The sequence below is a fragment of the Vombatus ursinus genome, unplaced genomic scaffold, assembly GCF_900497805.2.
Source record: "Vombatus ursinus unplaced genomic scaffold, bare-nosed wombat genome assembly UNPS02014779.1, whole genome shotgun sequence".
NCBI lineage: Eukaryota > Metazoa > Chordata > Mammalia > Diprotodontia > Vombatidae > Vombatus > Vombatus ursinus.
Window position 1 is genome coordinate 21,940,463 of NW_020954557.1, and position 19,232 is coordinate 21,959,694.

A 19,232-nucleotide genomic window follows, 5' to 3' on the forward strand; every position below is an offset into this window, starting at 1 on the left:
TTTTTATGTGGAGTAAGCCATTTTTTCCCCTCCTAAGACATTCATCTATCTAGGCACATGCCAAAATTCACTGAATTCCATTAAAAGCTGTAGAAAATGTGACCACTATTTTTTATTTTTTAGTCAGCGACTCTTCAGATAGAATCACAAATCAAACTTATGATCATGAGATCTGGAACTGGGAAGGACCTCAGAAGCCCAACTAGTCTAATCCCCTTATTTTATAAGTGGGGAAAATGAAGCCCAGGGAAATAAAGTGACTTGCATTCCAAATAAAAATAGCTAACATTTACATAGTGTTTACTTATGTGCCAAGCACCGTGCTACATGCTTTATGATTATTATCTCATAGGATTCTCACAAAACCCTGAGAGTTGGGTGCTATTATTATCTCCATTTTACAGATGAGGAAACTGAGGCAGAGGGTGGGTAAGTGATTTGCTCAGGGTCACCCAGTTAGTGTCTGAGGCCAGATTTTATGAGTAGACAGTATTAATACAGACCTGGAATCAAGGCTAAGCATACTTGTTTTGTGGATAATGAGAACATAAGACTGGTTGGATATAGGGTTTATGTCGGAGAGGTATGACCACATTACGAGGGGCCTTGAAATCCAGGCAGAAGAATTTTGTCTTTGATGCAGTAAGAGCCATCCAGAAGTGTTTAGAAAGCCACCACATGCAAGGAGCTATGTTAGGTGCTAGGGTAAGAAGAGAAAAACAAAACACTCCTTGCCCACAGAGTTTACATTCTACTGGATATCTACAATGGGTACAGGGAAGAGTAACTATAAGGTCTATACAAAGTACATTCAACTTTGAGATGAGGGAAGAACACTGACAATGAGGGAGATCAAGGAAGGCCTGTGTGGCATCTGAGCTGAGACCTGAAGGGAGAGGGGTTCCAAGAGGCACTGGTGACTGGTTAATAACCACCACTAACACCACTGGCTATCCCTAGAGAGGCAGGGATGCTGAAGGAGCCTGTTTGGTAGGATAGGAAGACATGACAGCATTTATTTTTCACAGTATTTGGCCTAGGAAGGGACATTGAGGAAGAGAGAGAATGGGCAAATTCTTTCCTTATTACAGATTAGGAAAATGAAATACAGAGAAGACTAGAACCTGTCCTAAGGCACACGGTGAGAAAGAAGCAAAGCTGGCTCCAACCCACAGAAGGTTTCTTTCTGCCCTTAGGTATAAGGACTAGAAGAGTGAGCCCAGTTCTCCTTTCCCTCCCTTTTCCTTGGGGCTAGTTCATCCTGGCAGGTATGACTCTGCCAAGGTCCATGAGCCCACAGTGGTCACTGACATTGGTTAACCCTAACTTCCCAGGCCTTCTGAATTAGCAGAAGCTCCTTTTTCCTTTAGCCCCGCCTGCCAGGGCTCTACTGACATCTCAAGCTCAGTCCTGGGGCTGGGGAAAGGGAAGGACAGAAGAGGACAGGCAAGTCTAGCCTAATGTCCTGCTCCTTCCCTCTACCCTTTAAGTTGACATCAGGCCAAGGGAAACAGTGTTACAGCCCTCTCCATAAACACATACATACCCAAGTACACCAACATACACTTATACACAGACAAACATACGCATCTAAGAGACATAATGGTTTTAGTGCAAGGATCCTGGCCGTGAAGACAGAAAGTTGATGTTTGAGTGCTGGTCCTGTGTCACTTAGTTGTGTGACCTTGGTTGACTCACTGTGTGATCCTAAGTTTCCTCGTTGGTAAAATGAGGCAACTGGACTAGAATAAAGTGGACCAGAATAACCAGATGACCTCCAAGTTCCCTTCTACTTTTCCCTTCCCCATTCTCCACTTTCTCCTCCTTCCACCATTCCTTTCTTTCAGGGATATGCTGGAGTCAGCTCCCACCAAGAGCTAATCGCCAAATTTTCTACCTAAGCATTTACATGTAAGAAATAGTCAAACACCACAAATCAGGGCTTGATTTATTGTTTTGTTAATTGTCTAGATTTAAGAAAGTGATAGAGAAAATGTTAATAATGATCATTCAACTTTAAAGTGTGTCCTGCATACATTTTTTCCAGAGTCGTTTATTAAACATTTACCAGCACACCCCAGCTTCATGACTCTCAGATAAGTAAAGCGCTCTGTTAGCTTTAGAGTGCATACAAATTCAACTAATATTAATCATAGACCTTAAAGCTAAGCTACTCCTAGAACATAGGAAATCCATAAAACATAAATGCTGGAAGGAATCTTAGAAGTCAGAATATTAAGAGTTTAAATGAACCTCAGAGATCATGAGGGGAAGGGTAATGGGAAGAAAGAGGAATTCTCTGCCATGTCATGTTAAATCAACCACATGTAAATGACATGCAAATAAATGCTAGATTTAATGTAGTCAAATTTCCGTTTCAAACACCCTCAATTTGAGAAGACAGTGAGGCACCTAACGTAGAAATGTCAGATAGATAATTGGAAATACTGGCCTGTGGTACAGGTTATAAGTCAGAGCTGGAGTCACACATCCAGATGTCATCTGGACAGAAGTGGTAAGTAAAGCCACAAGAGTATAGAGAACAGAGCAGGGGGCTGAGGCTACAGCTATTAGAGAAGCATCTAATTAGGGGGCAGAAAGACAAAGATCAGTCATCCAGAATCAGTTAAAGAAAAAAACAGGAGTCTCAAGATGTGGGTGGCCAAGGTCAAAAGTTACAGAATGGTCTAGGAATAGAAGGACAGAGAAAAGGCCACTGGTAACTTTTCAAAGGAGCTGCTTTAATAGAATGGCAGGAACATACACCAGATCTTGATAAATTTTGGCATTATGCCAAACTTCAGTCAAAATTAGTTACCCTTAACGGTATCCTGTAATTGAGATAAGAATTGGTGAATGGCTGAGTTGGAATAGAAATACGATCCTGATCTTTGCATTTTATTTCCCATCACCTGTAAAATAAGAGGCAAGTCAAGTCAACAAACATTTATTAAGCATCAACTATGTGCAAAGAACTGTTCCACATATTGGGGATATTAAGGCAAAAATTAAAAATATTTCCTACTTTCAAGTTTACATTCTACTGAGCTGAACTAGATAAACCCTAGGGGCTTGTGTTGATCAAAAATGCTATGATTTGTGACTCCTATATTTAATAGGAAAAAAACACTAAAAATTTCTTTCAACATCTCTATGAAATTTTGTAGTCAAAATGCTAAGGACTTAAATACTACAATGAAATTTCTCAACCCAAAACTGTACAACAGACCTCTAACATAACTATTATTTTCTAACTCTGTCCACCTAATGCCCATAGCCAAGGAAGAGAAATCCAGGTTAAGAAGAGTAGAATACAGGGAGAAGGAAGAGTTAGTTATTTAAATGTATATGATTGAAGCAATAAAGACATTTGGTAGTCAAAGTTTTATGGGCCACATACTGTGAAAAAATCTTTATAGCAAAAATAATACTAAAAACCCATGAAACTGGCAAAAATAATCAAAAACAATGAAACCTAACAAGGTTGTGGAGACACAAGTACATATTGCCCATAGAATTTAAAATTTGCAAAATCTTTCTGTAAAGTAATCTGGCATTATTCAGTAAAAGTTATAAAAATAATCATACCCTTTGACCCAAAAATTCCATTGCTGGGAATATAACCTGAAAATATTATTTTTTCAAAAACTTACATGGCAATCTTGTGTGCAAAAAACTGGAAACAACCTAAATGTCTAACAGTATAATTCATTAATGTAAAATAACACTACAATGAAATTAAGGCTAAGAATTAGAGGATTTTTTTTAAAAAAAGATTTGTATTAAATAATCCAAAGCAAAAATAAAATAAAGTAAAATAACAGGCAGAACCAGAAGTATGGAATATGCACTACAACCACGCAAGAAGAAAAAATGAACAAGAGCAAATGGACAAAGATTCCTAATGGACCGAGTGACTGAAAAAACTGTTATGATATTTTTTGTATTACAAGTAAGTTGACTAATAATTATTAAATTAATTTAGTTGGATGAATTGATGTTCAGTGTTAAGTTTTTAATAAAATATTTAATTAAAATATTAATTTAATTAAATTAATATTAATTAAAAAACATTTTATGGATCACTGAAAACTGCCCATGGACTGGCAGTTGAGAAATTTTATTTTAGGAAGTAAAAAACCTTAATTCTATAATATCTTACACTATTAAAACTTAGGAGAGAAAAAAATTAAAAGAGGTGTCTACATCCTGAAAGGTCTGAATGCCAACCTAAGGCAGGAGATGCCTTAAACATCAAAACCACTATTTACAGACTTTGACAATACCAATATTAGTCAAAATACTATTAGAATATGAGCTCTTTGGGGGTATGGGACAATGTTTTTGCTTTTCTATGTGTCCCAGGTTCTTAACATAGTGCTTGGCATGAGGCAGGAATGTCACAAAAACTTGTTTGAAGAGTAGCTGACCAAAGCGTCATCAGACATTAAACATATAATTCACAAGAAACATCCAATATGTAAAGGAATGATCTAGAACTTTTCAGTAAATTTTAAGCTTTTTAAAAAATTTATTATGAACTTTTTGTTCTAACTTTACCCAAAGACACAAGGACAATTTGAATGATCTCTTCCAGAATTTGCTAATATATATGCTATATATTATATGTCACATATTTTACATATATATGTTTACTATATCTCACTTATCTCACTCGCAGTCATCTAACCTCCTTTCAGTTGCAAATAATGCCTGTGGGCCAAAGTACACCTGTATCTTGAGGCAACATAAAATACTGCTGTAAGGCAAAGTACACCAATGTCTTTAAGTAATATAAAACAGGGCAGAAGGTACCCCATCTCTTGCCAAGATTAGCTTACTCCTGGTGTCAATTGATCAGTTAGGGATTCCTAAGAATTCCTGGATCTGACCTTCCCATCCACCAATAAATAAACAATTGACACACTCTTCTTCCCTGCCTTAGTTGACGTCCAAAAACCTGACCTCTTCTTGCCAGATTGAGCCTATGGTCTACCTGCCAAATTCCTGTCTAACCAGACTCCTGTACAAAGATTTTGGGGAAAAGACCAGACAGGTCCCACTGCTGACTATGCAGCAACATAATCTCAAGGTCCTCGCTCTGTCCCTGACTGAGAGAACCATCAACTTGCTCAGCCTATGTGAACTTCGGTGAAAATGCACCTTCTATGATACCTACTCATCCTGAAAGCTAGTATTGAGTACCAGAAAGAGCATCAGGATTGGATGAGGAAGACATGAATGAGCATCTCTTTAAGACTATTAACTTTATCTGTTAAAAAAAAGGGATGATAGTAGCACTATCTGTTTCACAGGGAAGCTTTTCTATAAGGGGCTATAAAAATCTGAACTTCATTATTAGATTGTAAGGACTTTCAAAGCAGGGATTTTTTAAAATTTTGTATGTGCATCCCCAGCACCTAGCACAGTACCTGGCAGTCAATCACTCAGTCAGTCAACAAGCAATTATTAAGCACTAGTTAATATGCACCAAACACTATAAGTGCAGGGATGATAAAGACCGGCAAAGCAGCTCCTGCTCTCAGGGAGCTACCATTCTTATTAAAACACTAATGTGAAATTAACTAGATACATACAAGAAAAATGTAATGTAAATGAAAGGAAACCTTAAAAGAAAAGAACTAGTAGTGACACAGACTAGGAAAGATCTCCTGCAGAAGGCAGAATTTGAGCTGAGTCTTGAAAGTAGTCAAAATGAGGAGGGAGAACATTTCAGGCATGGAGGGGCAGCCAATGAAAAGGCATGGAATTCAGTGATGGAACACTGTGTGTAAGAAATAGCAAGGAGATCTGCATAACTTTATTGGAGAGAGAGAGAGTGTGTGTATGTATATAACATACAAACACATACACATATATATTTACACATATATTTGTGCATACATAGACATATATAGACAGATGTATGTGCCAGACTCTGTGCTAAGCACTGTACAATTATTATCCTTATGACAACGCTGGGAAGTAGGTGTTATTATTATCCCCATTTTACAGACGAGGAAGCTAAAGCAAGTAGAGATTAAGTAACTTGCTCAGGGTCACACAGCTAAGTATTGTTTGAGGACAAATTTGAACTCAGGTCTTCCTAACTCCAGGCCCAGGGTTCTATTCACTGAGCCCCCCAGCTGCTACATAGGTAGAAGTACCAGTATAGGAAGATTAGAATAGGAGGAAGAAGGCCTGGTTATGAAGGGTTTTAAGTGCCAAGTAAAGGATTTTATATTTGTTTCTGGAGGGAACAGGGAGCATTTATTAAGTGGGAGAATGACATAGTCAGACCTGAGATTTAGGAAAATCACTTTGGCAGCAGAGTGGAGGAAAGACCTGAAGCAGGCAGACCCAACGGCAGGCTATTGCAATAGCTCAGGCATAAGTTCTGCATAAAGATGATGGATTTGTGAGGGGGGAGACATAGAAAGAGAGGTATGTTAAAATAGAAACAAAACAACCTGTCAACAGATTGGATGCAAGAGGTGGGGGCCTGCACTAAGACGGTGGATTCGTAAGGGGAGAGACTTATGAAGAGATATATGATGGAGATGCTATGAAGGTAGAAACAAAACAACCTGTCAACAGATTGGATAAAGGAGATGAGTTCTTGTGCAGAATTGAGGATGAAACTAAGATTGCAAGCCTGGGGTCACTGGGAGGATGGTGACGCCTACAACAGTAACATGGGTGCTCAGAAGAGAGAAAGGTGTGAGGGGAAAGAGAATGAGTTCTGTTTGAGAAAACTGCTGAATTTGAGATGCCTATGAGACATCCAATTCAACATGTCTAAAAGTCAGCTATTGATGTGGGGCTGGGCTCATTTCAAAGATGAGGACATGATATATAAATCTGGAAATCATCTGTATAGAGATGATCACTAAGTTGATGGGAGTTGACAAGATCAACAAATGAGACATTGCAGGCAGAGAAAAAAAAGAAGGTCCAGCACAGAGCCTGGGGGGGGACACCCACAGTTAGTGGGAATGACATGGATGAAAAATGAGCAAAAGAGACTGAGGAGCTGTCACACAAGGAGACTGGCAGAGAGAAGTGTAACAAAACTGTAAAGTGAAGAAGCAATTCAGGAGAAGTGTATCATCAATAGCATCAAAGGCTATACAGAGAGATCAAAAAGGAATGAAGGCAACGAAGAGATCACTGGTAATTTGGGAGAGCACTTTCATTTAAATAGTGATGTTGGAAGCCAGACTGCTGGTAATTTTCAGAGCACAGTTTTTGTTAAATGGTAGGTTGAAAATCAGCGCTTACAAGAGAATAAGAGCAACAGAAACAGAGGTTCCTGGTTTAAACATTCTTCTCAAGGAATTTAGCACAAATGGGAAGAGAGATATAAAATGAGAACCAGTGGGGGATGACAGGATCAAGAGTGGGTTGGTTTTGTTTTTTTAAGGAGGATACATGGGTGCTTATAAGCAGCAAAGAGGGAGACAATAGATAGTGAAAGATCAATGGGGATTATAGAGGGGTCAATCTGCAAAATAAGACAGAATGGAATAGAATCACAGGTGCATGTAATAATAACAATAGCTAACATTTATATAATGCTTACTGTGCCAGGCACTGTACTATGCCCTTTACAATTATTATCTTATTTCATCCTCACAACAACCTTGGAAACTAGGTACTATTCTTATCCTTATTTTACAGATGAGGAAACTGAGGGAAACAGAGGTTAAGTGACTTGCTCAAGGTCACACAGCTAGTATCTATGACTATATTCAAACTTAGGTCTTCCCAATTCCAGGCCTGGCACTCTAACCACTTGGCTACCTCATTGCCTAAAAGAGGGGTTTACTTTGGTAAGGAGGGTCATATCTTCAGGTGAGGCAAGGGAGGAGGAGGAGCACATAGTGGCAGAAGACATCTGAGTGATATAAGACAAGGAGTAGGAAGTCAAAGGCACTCTCAGTGGACTGTCCCAAATTTTTCGCGAAATAGGGATGGAGGAGTACGAGATGCTTAACGAAGGATAAAAAGGCTTGGAACAGCTACTATAGTGAGTGGGGTAGTGAAACAGCTATAGAGGCATAAAGGAATTACCGTGTTGCAGGAAGGGCCCAATTGAGATTATATAACATAAACCTGCAGGGGGCCTAGTAAATATAATTATGTGTCTTTCTCCAGCTCTATTCAGGTACGAGTGAATAGGAACGAAGGAGGGAGATGGAAGAAATAATCCAAAGTTGGGATCTGTCATGGTATAATAAGCAATAGGACAAGGAGGCATGGGATTCAACTGTAGAGGAAAGTGTTGAATTGGTTCACCAAGAGGTCAAAACAGGGTTACAGAGAAGAGTGTAGCCAGGGCAGGGTGAGATGGCCTAGGAAACAACTGAGAGGTAAAAGCACTGAAGATCAAAGTGAAAATGGAGAACATGGTTAGGGGTTATAAGGCATTGGGAAAAGATGGAATGATAAAATGTTATGATCTGATGGAGAAATTGCATAGTTCATTATCATGGAAATGGAACAACTGTGGGTGATCACAAGATCAAGGGTATGACCACTTCTGTGTGTAGCCGCAGTAAAGAGAAGGTCACAGAATCTGAGGTCAAGAAACTGGGAAGTAAGGATATCTGTGGAGTATCAATAATGTATGTTGAAGTCCCCTAGTATGAGGGCAGAAGCTGAGGTGGAGAGGAGTCTTATGAGGCAGGCACTGAACACAAAAGAAAAAGAATGTCCTGGAGAGGGTCAAGAGATAATGAACACCAGGATCTGAATAGGATGATAAGCTTGAATACAATGAACCTTAAGGGGGAGGGAAATTGCTGAATGATGGTGGCAGAGGGAAAATCTGCAAATCAAAGTGTCTTGTTGACTTATTAATTCTCTCTTGCCACCTAGACTCTGGATTTCTCCTGTATAAACCTTTAGTACCTGCCCTGAATGACTTCCATTCCCTTGAATTCTTGTCCTGTCTAGACTCACAATAGCCAATTATAATAGCACTTTCCTCCCAAACCTGTGACGATAGTACAGTTATTAGTATCTCTGTAATGCAGATGAGTAGCCCATGGTAGCACAAGTAGCATTAGATAGTAGGGGTAGGAGCTGGCATTTGAACCCAAGATTTCCTACTCCACATCTTCCAGGTGGGTCTACCTGGCTTAACTATATTCCTAGTCCTATTGCCACCTACACAGATGTGAAACAATCTAAACCTGCAGAAAAAAAAATAGTCTACAAAAAAAATAGATGTTTTTTTCAGGAAAAGAGAATAAAATGTCTAACTGGATAAAAACAATTAAGTCTACCCTGGAATCAGGAGGACCTGAGTTCAAATGTGGCCTCAGACACTTATTAGCTGTGTGACTCTGGGCAAGTCACTTAACCTCAATTGCCTAAAAAAAAAAAAAAAAATTAAGTCTAGAAAACTGAATATCATTAAGTAACATTGAAATTATAAAATACCATCTGAACCTTGTGGTATTTAAGTCTATTACAAAAATTCTACTTTAATGATCACCTTTGCCATATTACTAAAAATGAAATTTGGTTTAAAAAATTAGTTTAATGGGGAAATATGTTTAACATGACTGCACATTTATAACCTGTATCAGACTGCTTACCATCTTGAGGAGGTTCTGTGGAAGGGAGGGAGGGAGAAAAATATGGAACTGAAAATCTTATAAAAATGAATATTGAAAATTGTCTGCATGTAATTGGAAAAAAATAAAACACTATTTTAAAAAATAGATTAGACTATATGGAGAAATTGGATCATGTCCACCAAGAATATTCCAAGAGAATTAGAGAATGATGATGCTGAATTGGCTATCAGAATACAGCTTCTGAATATTCATTTTAGAGAATAAGAGAAAATAGTGAATAAACTTGAGACTAATATAATCAGGAGGGCAAAAGAAATACTAAAGATCAAGTATCAGTTTCTACAGCTTCCAAATTTTCTTATTATTGCTCCTCAAAAGACTTCCTTCCTTCCTTCCTTCCAACTGGAGGAATACTGACTCAAAGAGAAGAGCATTCTCTCAGGAGAAAATATTTATGAGTTGGAAAAAGGAAGTAAATATACTACTCTCATACATAATATCAGGGCCAGGCTTTCAATTTCAAGGTAAATATGGTAACTGAAAGATAAACCAGTAAAGGTTAATGGATTTCATACAAAAGAAAACAGGATAACTCAACATCCATCTTTACTGCAAGGAAAAGGCACCTCTCACCACCCTCTCCCACCTCTCCAGCCCTCTGCTCTCGAGTTTGTTGGAATGCTTCAGTTTTACAAAGGCCATTGTGATCACTTATATACCCACTACTTACATATTAATTTATAGTTGAACATAAAGAAAATTCTATGGGACAATATTTCCCATGTTCCTGAAGCCCATGGTACAATCATTCTTTAATGAGGAGCCAATTAGGGCAAGAGAAAGCATCGATTTAGCATTCTTCTTGAATAAAGCAAAAATCAAAAGCCCCTTTACACAACCTCTGAAGCCTATGCTTCTACTGCAACTAACTGCTAACTTGTACTTTGCTTTTTAAGGGTATCCTGGAACAAGCATGCTGTGCAACCTTTTCATGAATTCCATGAGCTTAAGAGAAACCATTCACCAAGACATACTGCATTAAAAAACTAAACCAGACCGTTACTGGCACAACTATACACCAAAACCTTTTCTTACCTTCTCTTTATTACTCTCCAACCTGGTTTTTCCTAGAGAAAAGAATACTGTTGGCTCAAACAGAGTTTAAAAACCTTTCCCATTAAGGACTGGTTAAAATCCCATGTCTCTTCAAAATGCTAATGAGTAACTCTTAAATGCTAATGAATTATACTTTAGTTATTTGGAGTAAGAAACATGAGGGACCATGACATATTTGCCAAATTCCAGAGGAAGGAAAAGTCAATTTTAGTTCATAAAATCCCCCAGGGGCCAATCCCCGCTGGATCCTAGGTCCATGACAAATATAGCCCAGGATCAACCAAACTTCCCCAGAAGTTCTTCATACTTGGGGTGATCTGGGGCTAGGCTGGAGAAGCCTTGGCTATCCACTCTAAAAGGTTCTTCCATTCCATTCTCAATAGGTATAAAATTCCTTCCAATCGGGCTTCTGTCCCTGCTACTCTACTAAAACTGCTCTCTAAGAAGTCACCAGTGACCTCTTAATTACCAAATCCTTTAGTAATTTTCTTCTTCCTAGTCGGTTACCCTCATCCCTCCTTGAAACTCTCTTCTTTTGTCCTCTGTAATAAATATTATACTATCCTGTTCTGTTCCCTGCCTCACCCCCTTTCTGATTTCTTTTTCTTTGGCTCTTTGCTCCCCGACTCCCCACACCTAGTCATCCTCTCTTCTCTCTCTACACTTTCTCCCTTTGCATTTTAACCTGTTCACAACCTTTCATCTATCATCTTTGTTCAACTTAAATATCTCCCCTGAGCTACAGTCTCATTTCAACCTGTCCGATAGTAATCTCAATCTGGACACATCGTCAACATTTCAAACTCATTGTGCATAAGACCAAATCCAGCATGTCCCACCCTGCTAGCTACTCACTCCATTTTACCCCACCACTAACCTCTCAAAAGGGTACTCCTAGCTTTCCTTTTTCTGTTAATTGCCCCACTATTATCTCCCAGTCATCAAGGTTCAAAGTCTTGGAGTTATTTTTTACTTCTTCATCATTCCCCCCCATTATCCAAAGAATCATTAAGTTCCGTCAGTTCTATCCCTGAATTGTCTGAAGGTCTGTTCTTCCTGATCCCATTGGCCATCACTCTAGTTCAGACCCTAATTAGCTCTACTTATCTCAACTACTTTGCAAAAGCCTCCTAACTAGTCTCCCCACTTCTAGCCTCTAATCTATTCTATCCACCTGTCAGATGAATCTTCTCAAAGTAAAACTCTGATCACTCTATTCTGCTACTTAAAAACAACAACAAAACATCTTCAATGGTGTTCTTCCCACAACACGTGGTCTACCATACAAAATCCAAACTCTGTATCGTGGCATTTGAGATCCTCTGTGATCCAACCACAAACCACCTTAGAGGTACCTTAAGTTCCAATCCAACTAGATTGCCTACCATTTCCCAAATATGACACGTGCCTTCCTTCCAGTTCACCTTTGCTCACGTTGTTCTCTGTCTAAAATAATAATAGCTGGAATTTATAGAGCACTTTAAAGTCGGCCAAGTACTTTACATTCATTATCTCATCTGAGCTTCAAAAAAATCACCAACCTGTGAAGCAGATCTGGGATCAAATTCTGCTTCAGAATTTGAACTGGATGAACCTGGATGAGTCACTTAATCTCACTTTACCTCAATATCCCCATCCGTAAAATAAGGGGGCTAGAATCTTATGGACTGTAAGGCTCCTTCCAGCTCTAAATCTATGATCCAAAGTAGGAGCTTTCAGGTACTATTATCCTAATTTAACAGAAGAGTTCATTGAGAAGTTAAGTGACTTGCCCAGGGTGACAGAGATAGTGATAGAGGCAAGATCTGAACCCACATCTTCCTAACTCCCAGTCTGGTACAGTATCTACTATGCCATTCGGCCTCTCCCTGTCTATCTCCACCTGGCAAATTCCTACCCCTCTTTCAAGGCCCAGCTTAAATGTCACTTCTTTCATAATGCCTTCCATGATCCTCTCATCTAAGAAAAAAGAGTCCCTTCCTTCTCTTAACTTCTACTTCACTTTATATTCCACTTATGGCACTTATTATGCCCTGGCATTATGATAATTTGTATAACTATCCTAGCTCCCTTATTAGTTTAGAAGATGCGTAAGGCCAATGAACCTTACTTATGTTTGTATTCCCCACAAGCCCTAACATGGTACCTTCGACACAGTAGGAGATAAAAATATTTATTGAGTGAAAGAAGGTTGAATGACTCCACCCCCTCTCCTTGTCACGACTGGGCCAGAAATCAATAAAGTTCTAGGAAGGTGTTATCCTTTGTTGGAGTTTCAATAAATCATTAGCTTAAAGTAGACTAAACTTTTTTTCTTACTTGTACCCTTTGCATCCTTCTCCATTCAACATATCCTCTTCTCCAAAATAATATTCCATAATAATAAATTATATTTATATAAATATAAAAGAATCTTCATAATAATATGGCATAGCACAGATCAAATCATGCTCCCCTAAATATAACAATAAATATAATTAAAATCTGATGAAAAACAAAACAAAACATGTTACCCTCAAATTAAGGTGGTAATAATGTCCTAGCATGCAAATTATAAAAGAGAGCTAAAGTAGTAATAAGTGATCCTGGATCTTCTTCATTTTGTAGCTACAGATCTGACATCCAGTACAGACATCCTCAATTTACAAATACCCACATACACAAACCAGACCCTGTGGTCAGAGCCCCTGTGGCTGCTGCCTCTTTAGTGACTGGAAAAACAAACACAACACAATTAGAGGTTTTGCTGAATAGATGGAATTTTCTAAAAGTGGGGGAAGGGGAGAAATCGTAAAAAGTCAAAAACAGTATCAGAAGCTAACCTTGAAGACAGACATATAACTGGAGCTGACCTAACTCTGCAGTAACCAAAAATATCTCCCCATGTGATACTATTTAAAATTCCACCAATTATAGATTAATTTGGGTTAGTGAGCATCTTTTTTTTTGAAAAATGTAGTTGGAGTATTTATACAGTCTCATTTACATGCTAGTATGAATTTGTCTGATCAAATTGTTTTCCTGCTAACGCCTAGCTTCTATGGACTTCTTCACAGAAAGAATGGACATTTTCAGAGCAGGTCAGTAAAAGCATTAATTCTGGAGCTGGAAGCACATTAGGGAAGTGGGGGGAAGAGAGTAAGGTAGATGTGATTAGACTTCTTCAGTGGGAAGTATACCACCAGTGGGCACCTAAAAACTAAAGAAATGGATGCAAAAAGGGACTCGGGAACATAAAGATAAGCATCATCTACTTTGAAATTTGTCCTAAAAGGTCCTTCTTGTACTCTACATTCTGTATTCCCAGGTCTTGGTGAATACTGTTTCTTCTACTACGTTATGGGTTAAATAAATTTTTGTGGACCAGTGAGACAACCAAACTACCATTTTATAGCACTGTTTCTATAAGAAAAATATGTTCCAAGGTTCAATCGACTAATCTACAATTGAACTTGTTATTCATCCTAAATTTAAGGCTACCTGTATTTATTATTTGACAAGCATCTTTCAATGAAATAGAAGAGTAGCCCTCAAGTTTTCCAGGTTCATTATTATTTTAACCATTCAAGGGATAAATAGTTATCAGGAAAAGCTGGTAAAGGGAGGGGTTCTGACACTGTTAGTGTTCATTATGAAAACAAGTTAGTACAATGTTTAACATTCCAGAAAAAATTAAACATACATCTCTAATGAAATAAATGGTAACATTCTGTAGAAGGAACTTTCATTTTCTGTAGCTCTAAAACAAAGGCTCGAATTTTAAAATTACTTCCTCCAGACCCCTTTAAAACACATTCATGTGTAAAATAAGATGTTAAATTGTTACCTAAAATAGGGAAAATAACACAATTAGTTTAACTAGATTAACACAATTAATTTGCACTGGCTAATTATTATTTCCATAATAATGTACTGAGAAGCAGCATGGCATAGTGGATGGAGATCCAGCCTCTAAATCAGAAAAGGCTAGGTAAGTCCCACCACAGACAACTGCTGCCTGTGTGTCCCTGGACAGGTCACTTAACCTATCAACATCAATGTTCACATGAAATTCTCTGAAAGTATAAATTGCAGAACAGGTGCCAATTTGCATTGGTAGAGGAAGTCCCCTCAATGGAAATACCTCATACCAATGAAATAAAAGGTGTGATTTTACACACACACACACACACACACCCCTATATAAATATATATATATATAGCCATTTTCTTACAGTGTAGCTAAGAACCTTATTCCATCCTCTTTAAAAGTATGTTCTATCTACCTTAGATTTTAACTTTATGAGTCCTCTGTAATTAAATACTTAAAGGAAAAACCAAATCACTCAGTGAAGACATTATGCAAATTTTGTCCAAATAAAGGACAAGAAAATGCACCCAGAGATAGCAAGCAATTCAGGAGTTTCTGATTAGCTATAAAAATTCAACAGCCACAGAATAGTATTTAGTGAAAATGAACTGAAGAATAAGGTTTTATACTCCCTTTTTTTACACACACCAGTTTCTCAACTTTCCTATTTGCTCCATTATTATATTCATATTAAATTCTAGTACTTCACTAAGGGTAGGAGGAACTGAATATGTCAGATCAAGAAGGGAATTTGCATTTAATACAATACTTGTACTATTCCTAACTCTACTACTCAAGAGAATGAAAGAAGTAGTTAAGATAAAAATAAATCCAAAGCAAACAGACTAGCATTCCTTATATGCTTGAGTGGGTGCTGATTGAGTATTTATTATGTAACATATACATATACATATATATATACACATATATGTGTGTATGTATATATAAACTTCCCCCAGCAAATATACAAGTTCAATGTGCATAAGAAAGGCCTAAATCTTTCTAAGATTTATTCAGTATGTTAATTTTCATAAAAATAACCAATCCAAAGTGTCATAATACTAGAGTATGCATAGTAAATCTTTACATTTAAGAGTCTTTAAAAAGTCTTCATTTTAAATATATAAACATAGTAGTCATAACGATCACTACAATGGAAGGTAAAGGCCTATGCCTCAGGATACTGTCTGGGTCAGCAGGCACAAAAATCCGACCTACTTTCTTTTTCCCTTCCTCCATATTCTCTCTTTACATATTTAAAGTTCATGCAACAAATGCTTCAAGCTGTTCTTTTCCTTAGTACAGATAAATAACTTCTTCCTCTAAAACATTCACAGTAAAAACCCAGAAAGTCTCTAATAATAAACCAATATGTTCATGGCTAAAGCATAATTTCAAAAATGCTCCACTACTATTCTTTAAATAGCATCTCAAGAAAAATCACATCAAGTGAGGGTTCTTTCTTTAAAAAAAAAAATACAAGATGTATCTAAAAGGTAACAGCTTTTCTTTATTGATCATAGGAGAGGAGAATTAAAAACTAATTTGGCAGGTGGTTGCTCAATTATTCTAATAATTTTCTGCATTTTGAAGTAAAACTAAAAACAAGTATGCTTATATCAGGATGTTTATTATATTCATTTATCTCAGTAACGGTATTGCAAAGAATTTTTGGTATATGATTCCTTCTGCAGTTAGTAGGCAAAATAAGAGGACTAGAGAAATCAATAATGCTTCAAATATACTGGTTTTGAATTTAATTTATTGTTCTTGATACATTCACATGCAACAAAAGGTCACCACGGCTGAATGATGACATTTAACAAAGATAACTGTTACCTCTACCTGGAAGGTGGTAGAAAGAATAAGAAAATCAAACAGGAAATCTTCCAAAAGTTCTTTGAAATGATTTCCTTTCAGAATTCCATACTCTAACTGCAAATACAAAGGGAAAGAATGCTGACCTTTCTAGCAAACTGTAAATGCATAGGAGAAGCAATCCACTTACATGGTAATAAACCTGAAGGAACAAATTAAGAATATGCTTTTACACTTACACACACACACTTAGGAGATGAAGCACAATTCTGCTCATGAAGTACAGAAAAAGAGACGCCCGGGAATATAAAATCCACTTCTAGTAGCCCTTATATTGTATCAAATGCAGTTCTCTTAGTCTTGATGAAGACAATAGCCTCCACCCAAAAATAGAAGCAAATCCTGTATACCCTTTCTTCAAATACATTTATTTAAAATGTGCAGGCACAAGGGGGAAAGTTGACAGGTTGGTAATCAGCAAGTTTTTAAAATCATTATGATGTAGGAAGAAAAAAAATCTATAACTTGTCAGGAGACTTAAGATCTAATCAGGTAATTTTGTGTATGTACACTTCTCTAACCAACAAAGCAATTAACCATTTACTACCAGTGAACCATTTGTAATTCACTCCTCAGCTTCTGTGTAATTGAGGAGCTGCCAAAATATTTCAGAACAAGGTCCTGAGAATGTCTCTGATCTTTGTCCTTCCTAAGTTTGCAGACTGAAACTGACCAAGCCTACTGATGGTGACAGGCAACCTCAAAATGAGTTTTGGGGTACAGAAATTTAAATTGGCAACTGTCCAAAATTTTTCCAAGACGTTCATATTTGGTAGGGTGATAGGAGGGTCCCTGAGTCAACAACACATTGTCATCACCTCCTTCAAAACCTGCTCTATGTTAGTGTTTAAAAATACCTGAAAGTTAGGCTGTCTGTGCCTTTTTTCCAAATTGGCTCATTAAAATGCAATCGAATGCGCTTCATACTAAAGACTTGCATGCTAAGAGTGTAGCAGGACACTGCATGTATGTTTCTAAAGATACATAAAATCATACACTAGATTTCATGTCCTTCAAGTCCTACTTGTGTTTGCCTATATATGCGTGGCTTCAGCAAGTGCAAATGAGTGTAGAATTTTTTTTAGTGGCACTTTCAACCAAAACTATAATTTTCCTCAAAGAGTCAGTAGAGGAAAAATCCAAAATAAGTTTTGGAAATAAAAAAGGTAAGGCTTTATCACACTTGTACAAAGTTTAGAGGTTTTAGAAAGTACTGTCAGGATATATCTAGAATTGCAAATAATTAGCTATGCAGCGCTCTGGAGCAGATACAAACACACATACATATTTACACGGGATTCTCCATAGCTAAAAACCGAGTAAGGAGTTCTGAGTTCCACATTCCTGGCTCTCCGAGGGCAGAAAGAGACAATGCGGGGACCTCTCAGTACTTGCCGCCTCTTCCCTAGTCCCTTTTTGAACTGGATTTTCTCTGGGAATCACCCACACAGGCAGGATTCCGCCCTCTCCTTCCGGCAATCTGCAGCAGCAGCACAAATCAACTCAGCCCAGGCAGCAAACTTGGAGGGGGGGGGGGGTTTGGGGAGACCATCTTTCTTCAAATGTCCACTTTCTCCTGTTCTCCTTCTTCCCTTTCCTCCCGATCCACAAAACTACCCTCTTTCCAGATCAACCCCAAAGCCACAAACTCAACTCCGGCGCATTGTCAAGTAAGTCCGTCCCTCCCCCCCCTTCCCAGGCCAAACAAGTGGCTCGGACTGCAGACACTTTGCAACCAAGTAGCTTAGATCGGACCTGGGGGGAGGGGGGGTTGGGAATCTTATCTTGGAGGAAGATGGGGAGGAAGCCAGGGCTTGCACACACATGCCCTGCAGAGAAGGGCTAGATACATACTTTGCAAGAGGATGCAGCTGTCTCTTTTCTCTCTCCCCGAGCTTGCCCCAACTCCGAAGTTAGTGCCAATCGTTTTCCCCCCAGCGCTCTCCGGGCAGCGGCAGCAGCGGAGACTCCTCCTGTCCCATCGAGGGGGTGAAAGTGGTGGGAGCCTCTCTCCTCCCCCCTCTTTAATGCACCCCCATTATCTCCTCCTCCTCCTCCCTTTCTCCCTTGGGCCCGGGGGGCGCGCTCTCCTCTCCGTGCCCTGGGAGCGGAGGCTCCCCGGCTCCCCGCGCGCGCCCCCACGGCTCTGGGGGACCGCTGGCGCTGGGCTGGCGGCGGAGTGCGCGGAGGAGCGGAGCGGGGCGGCAGCAGCGGCAGCAACGGCAGCAGCGGCAGCGGCAGCAGCAGCAGAAGCAGCAGCGCCTCCCTCCCTGCCTGCCAGCCACAACCCACCCCCTCCCCCACGCCCCCGCTACCCCCCTCCCCCCACCCCGCTCCCTCCTTCCCTCCCGCTCTCTCGCTCCCCTCCGCCTCCTCCTCCTCCACCCCACCCCTAGCTGTCACATTGGGAGATTCCGCTCTTGCTACATTTGCTGCTGCTCAGTCTTCCTCCCACACACGGCCCGTGTGACGCAGATCCTGGCGTGGGCAGCCGCAGGGGCGGGGGTGGCTGCCGCTGAGGCTGAAGCTGCTGCCCTCTTCCCACCACCTTCCTCCCCCCCAACCCCCACACCATCACTCCTTCGCCTTTCCTTCCCGTCCCCTCCCCTCCCCGGAATAGCGAGTGCCACCTATTCGCACCACAGAAGGGAAGGACCAAGTGAGACGCCCCGAGAGGGGAAGGGCTCCGGCTCCCACTCCCACACCCCCTGCCAATCCGACTCCCGCTGCTTCTTAAAAGGAAAAAGGGGGGGAAAAAGAGGAAGAAAGAAACAAGGAGTAGAGAGAAGGAGTTGTTGCCT

General features: G+C 39.4%; 1 protein-coding gene across 5 annotated transcripts in view; it reads right to left on the bottom strand.

The window, feature by feature from the left end:
* The window catches only part of NAB1 (NGFI-A binding protein 1), a 57,490-nt gene extending 39,002 nt beyond the window's left edge, over positions 1 to 18,488 (bottom strand). Inside the window, exon 1 of one of the 5 annotated variants that reach the window (XM_027865880.1) lies at positions 18,286 to 18,488. Coding sequence is in view for 4 of the 5 variants with exons in the window: in XM_027865879.1 (XP_027721680.1) it covers positions 17,716 to 17,717 (2 nt within the window). In the remaining variant the exon portion in view is untranslated. Of the gene's footprint in view, positions 1 to 17,715; positions 17,973 to 18,285 lie in introns of those variants that run through there. The other 4 variants (XM_027865879.1, XM_027865878.1, XM_027865877.1 and 1 more) reach the window with 4 other exon arrangements.
* Positions 18,489 to 19,232: the final 744 nt, after the last annotated feature.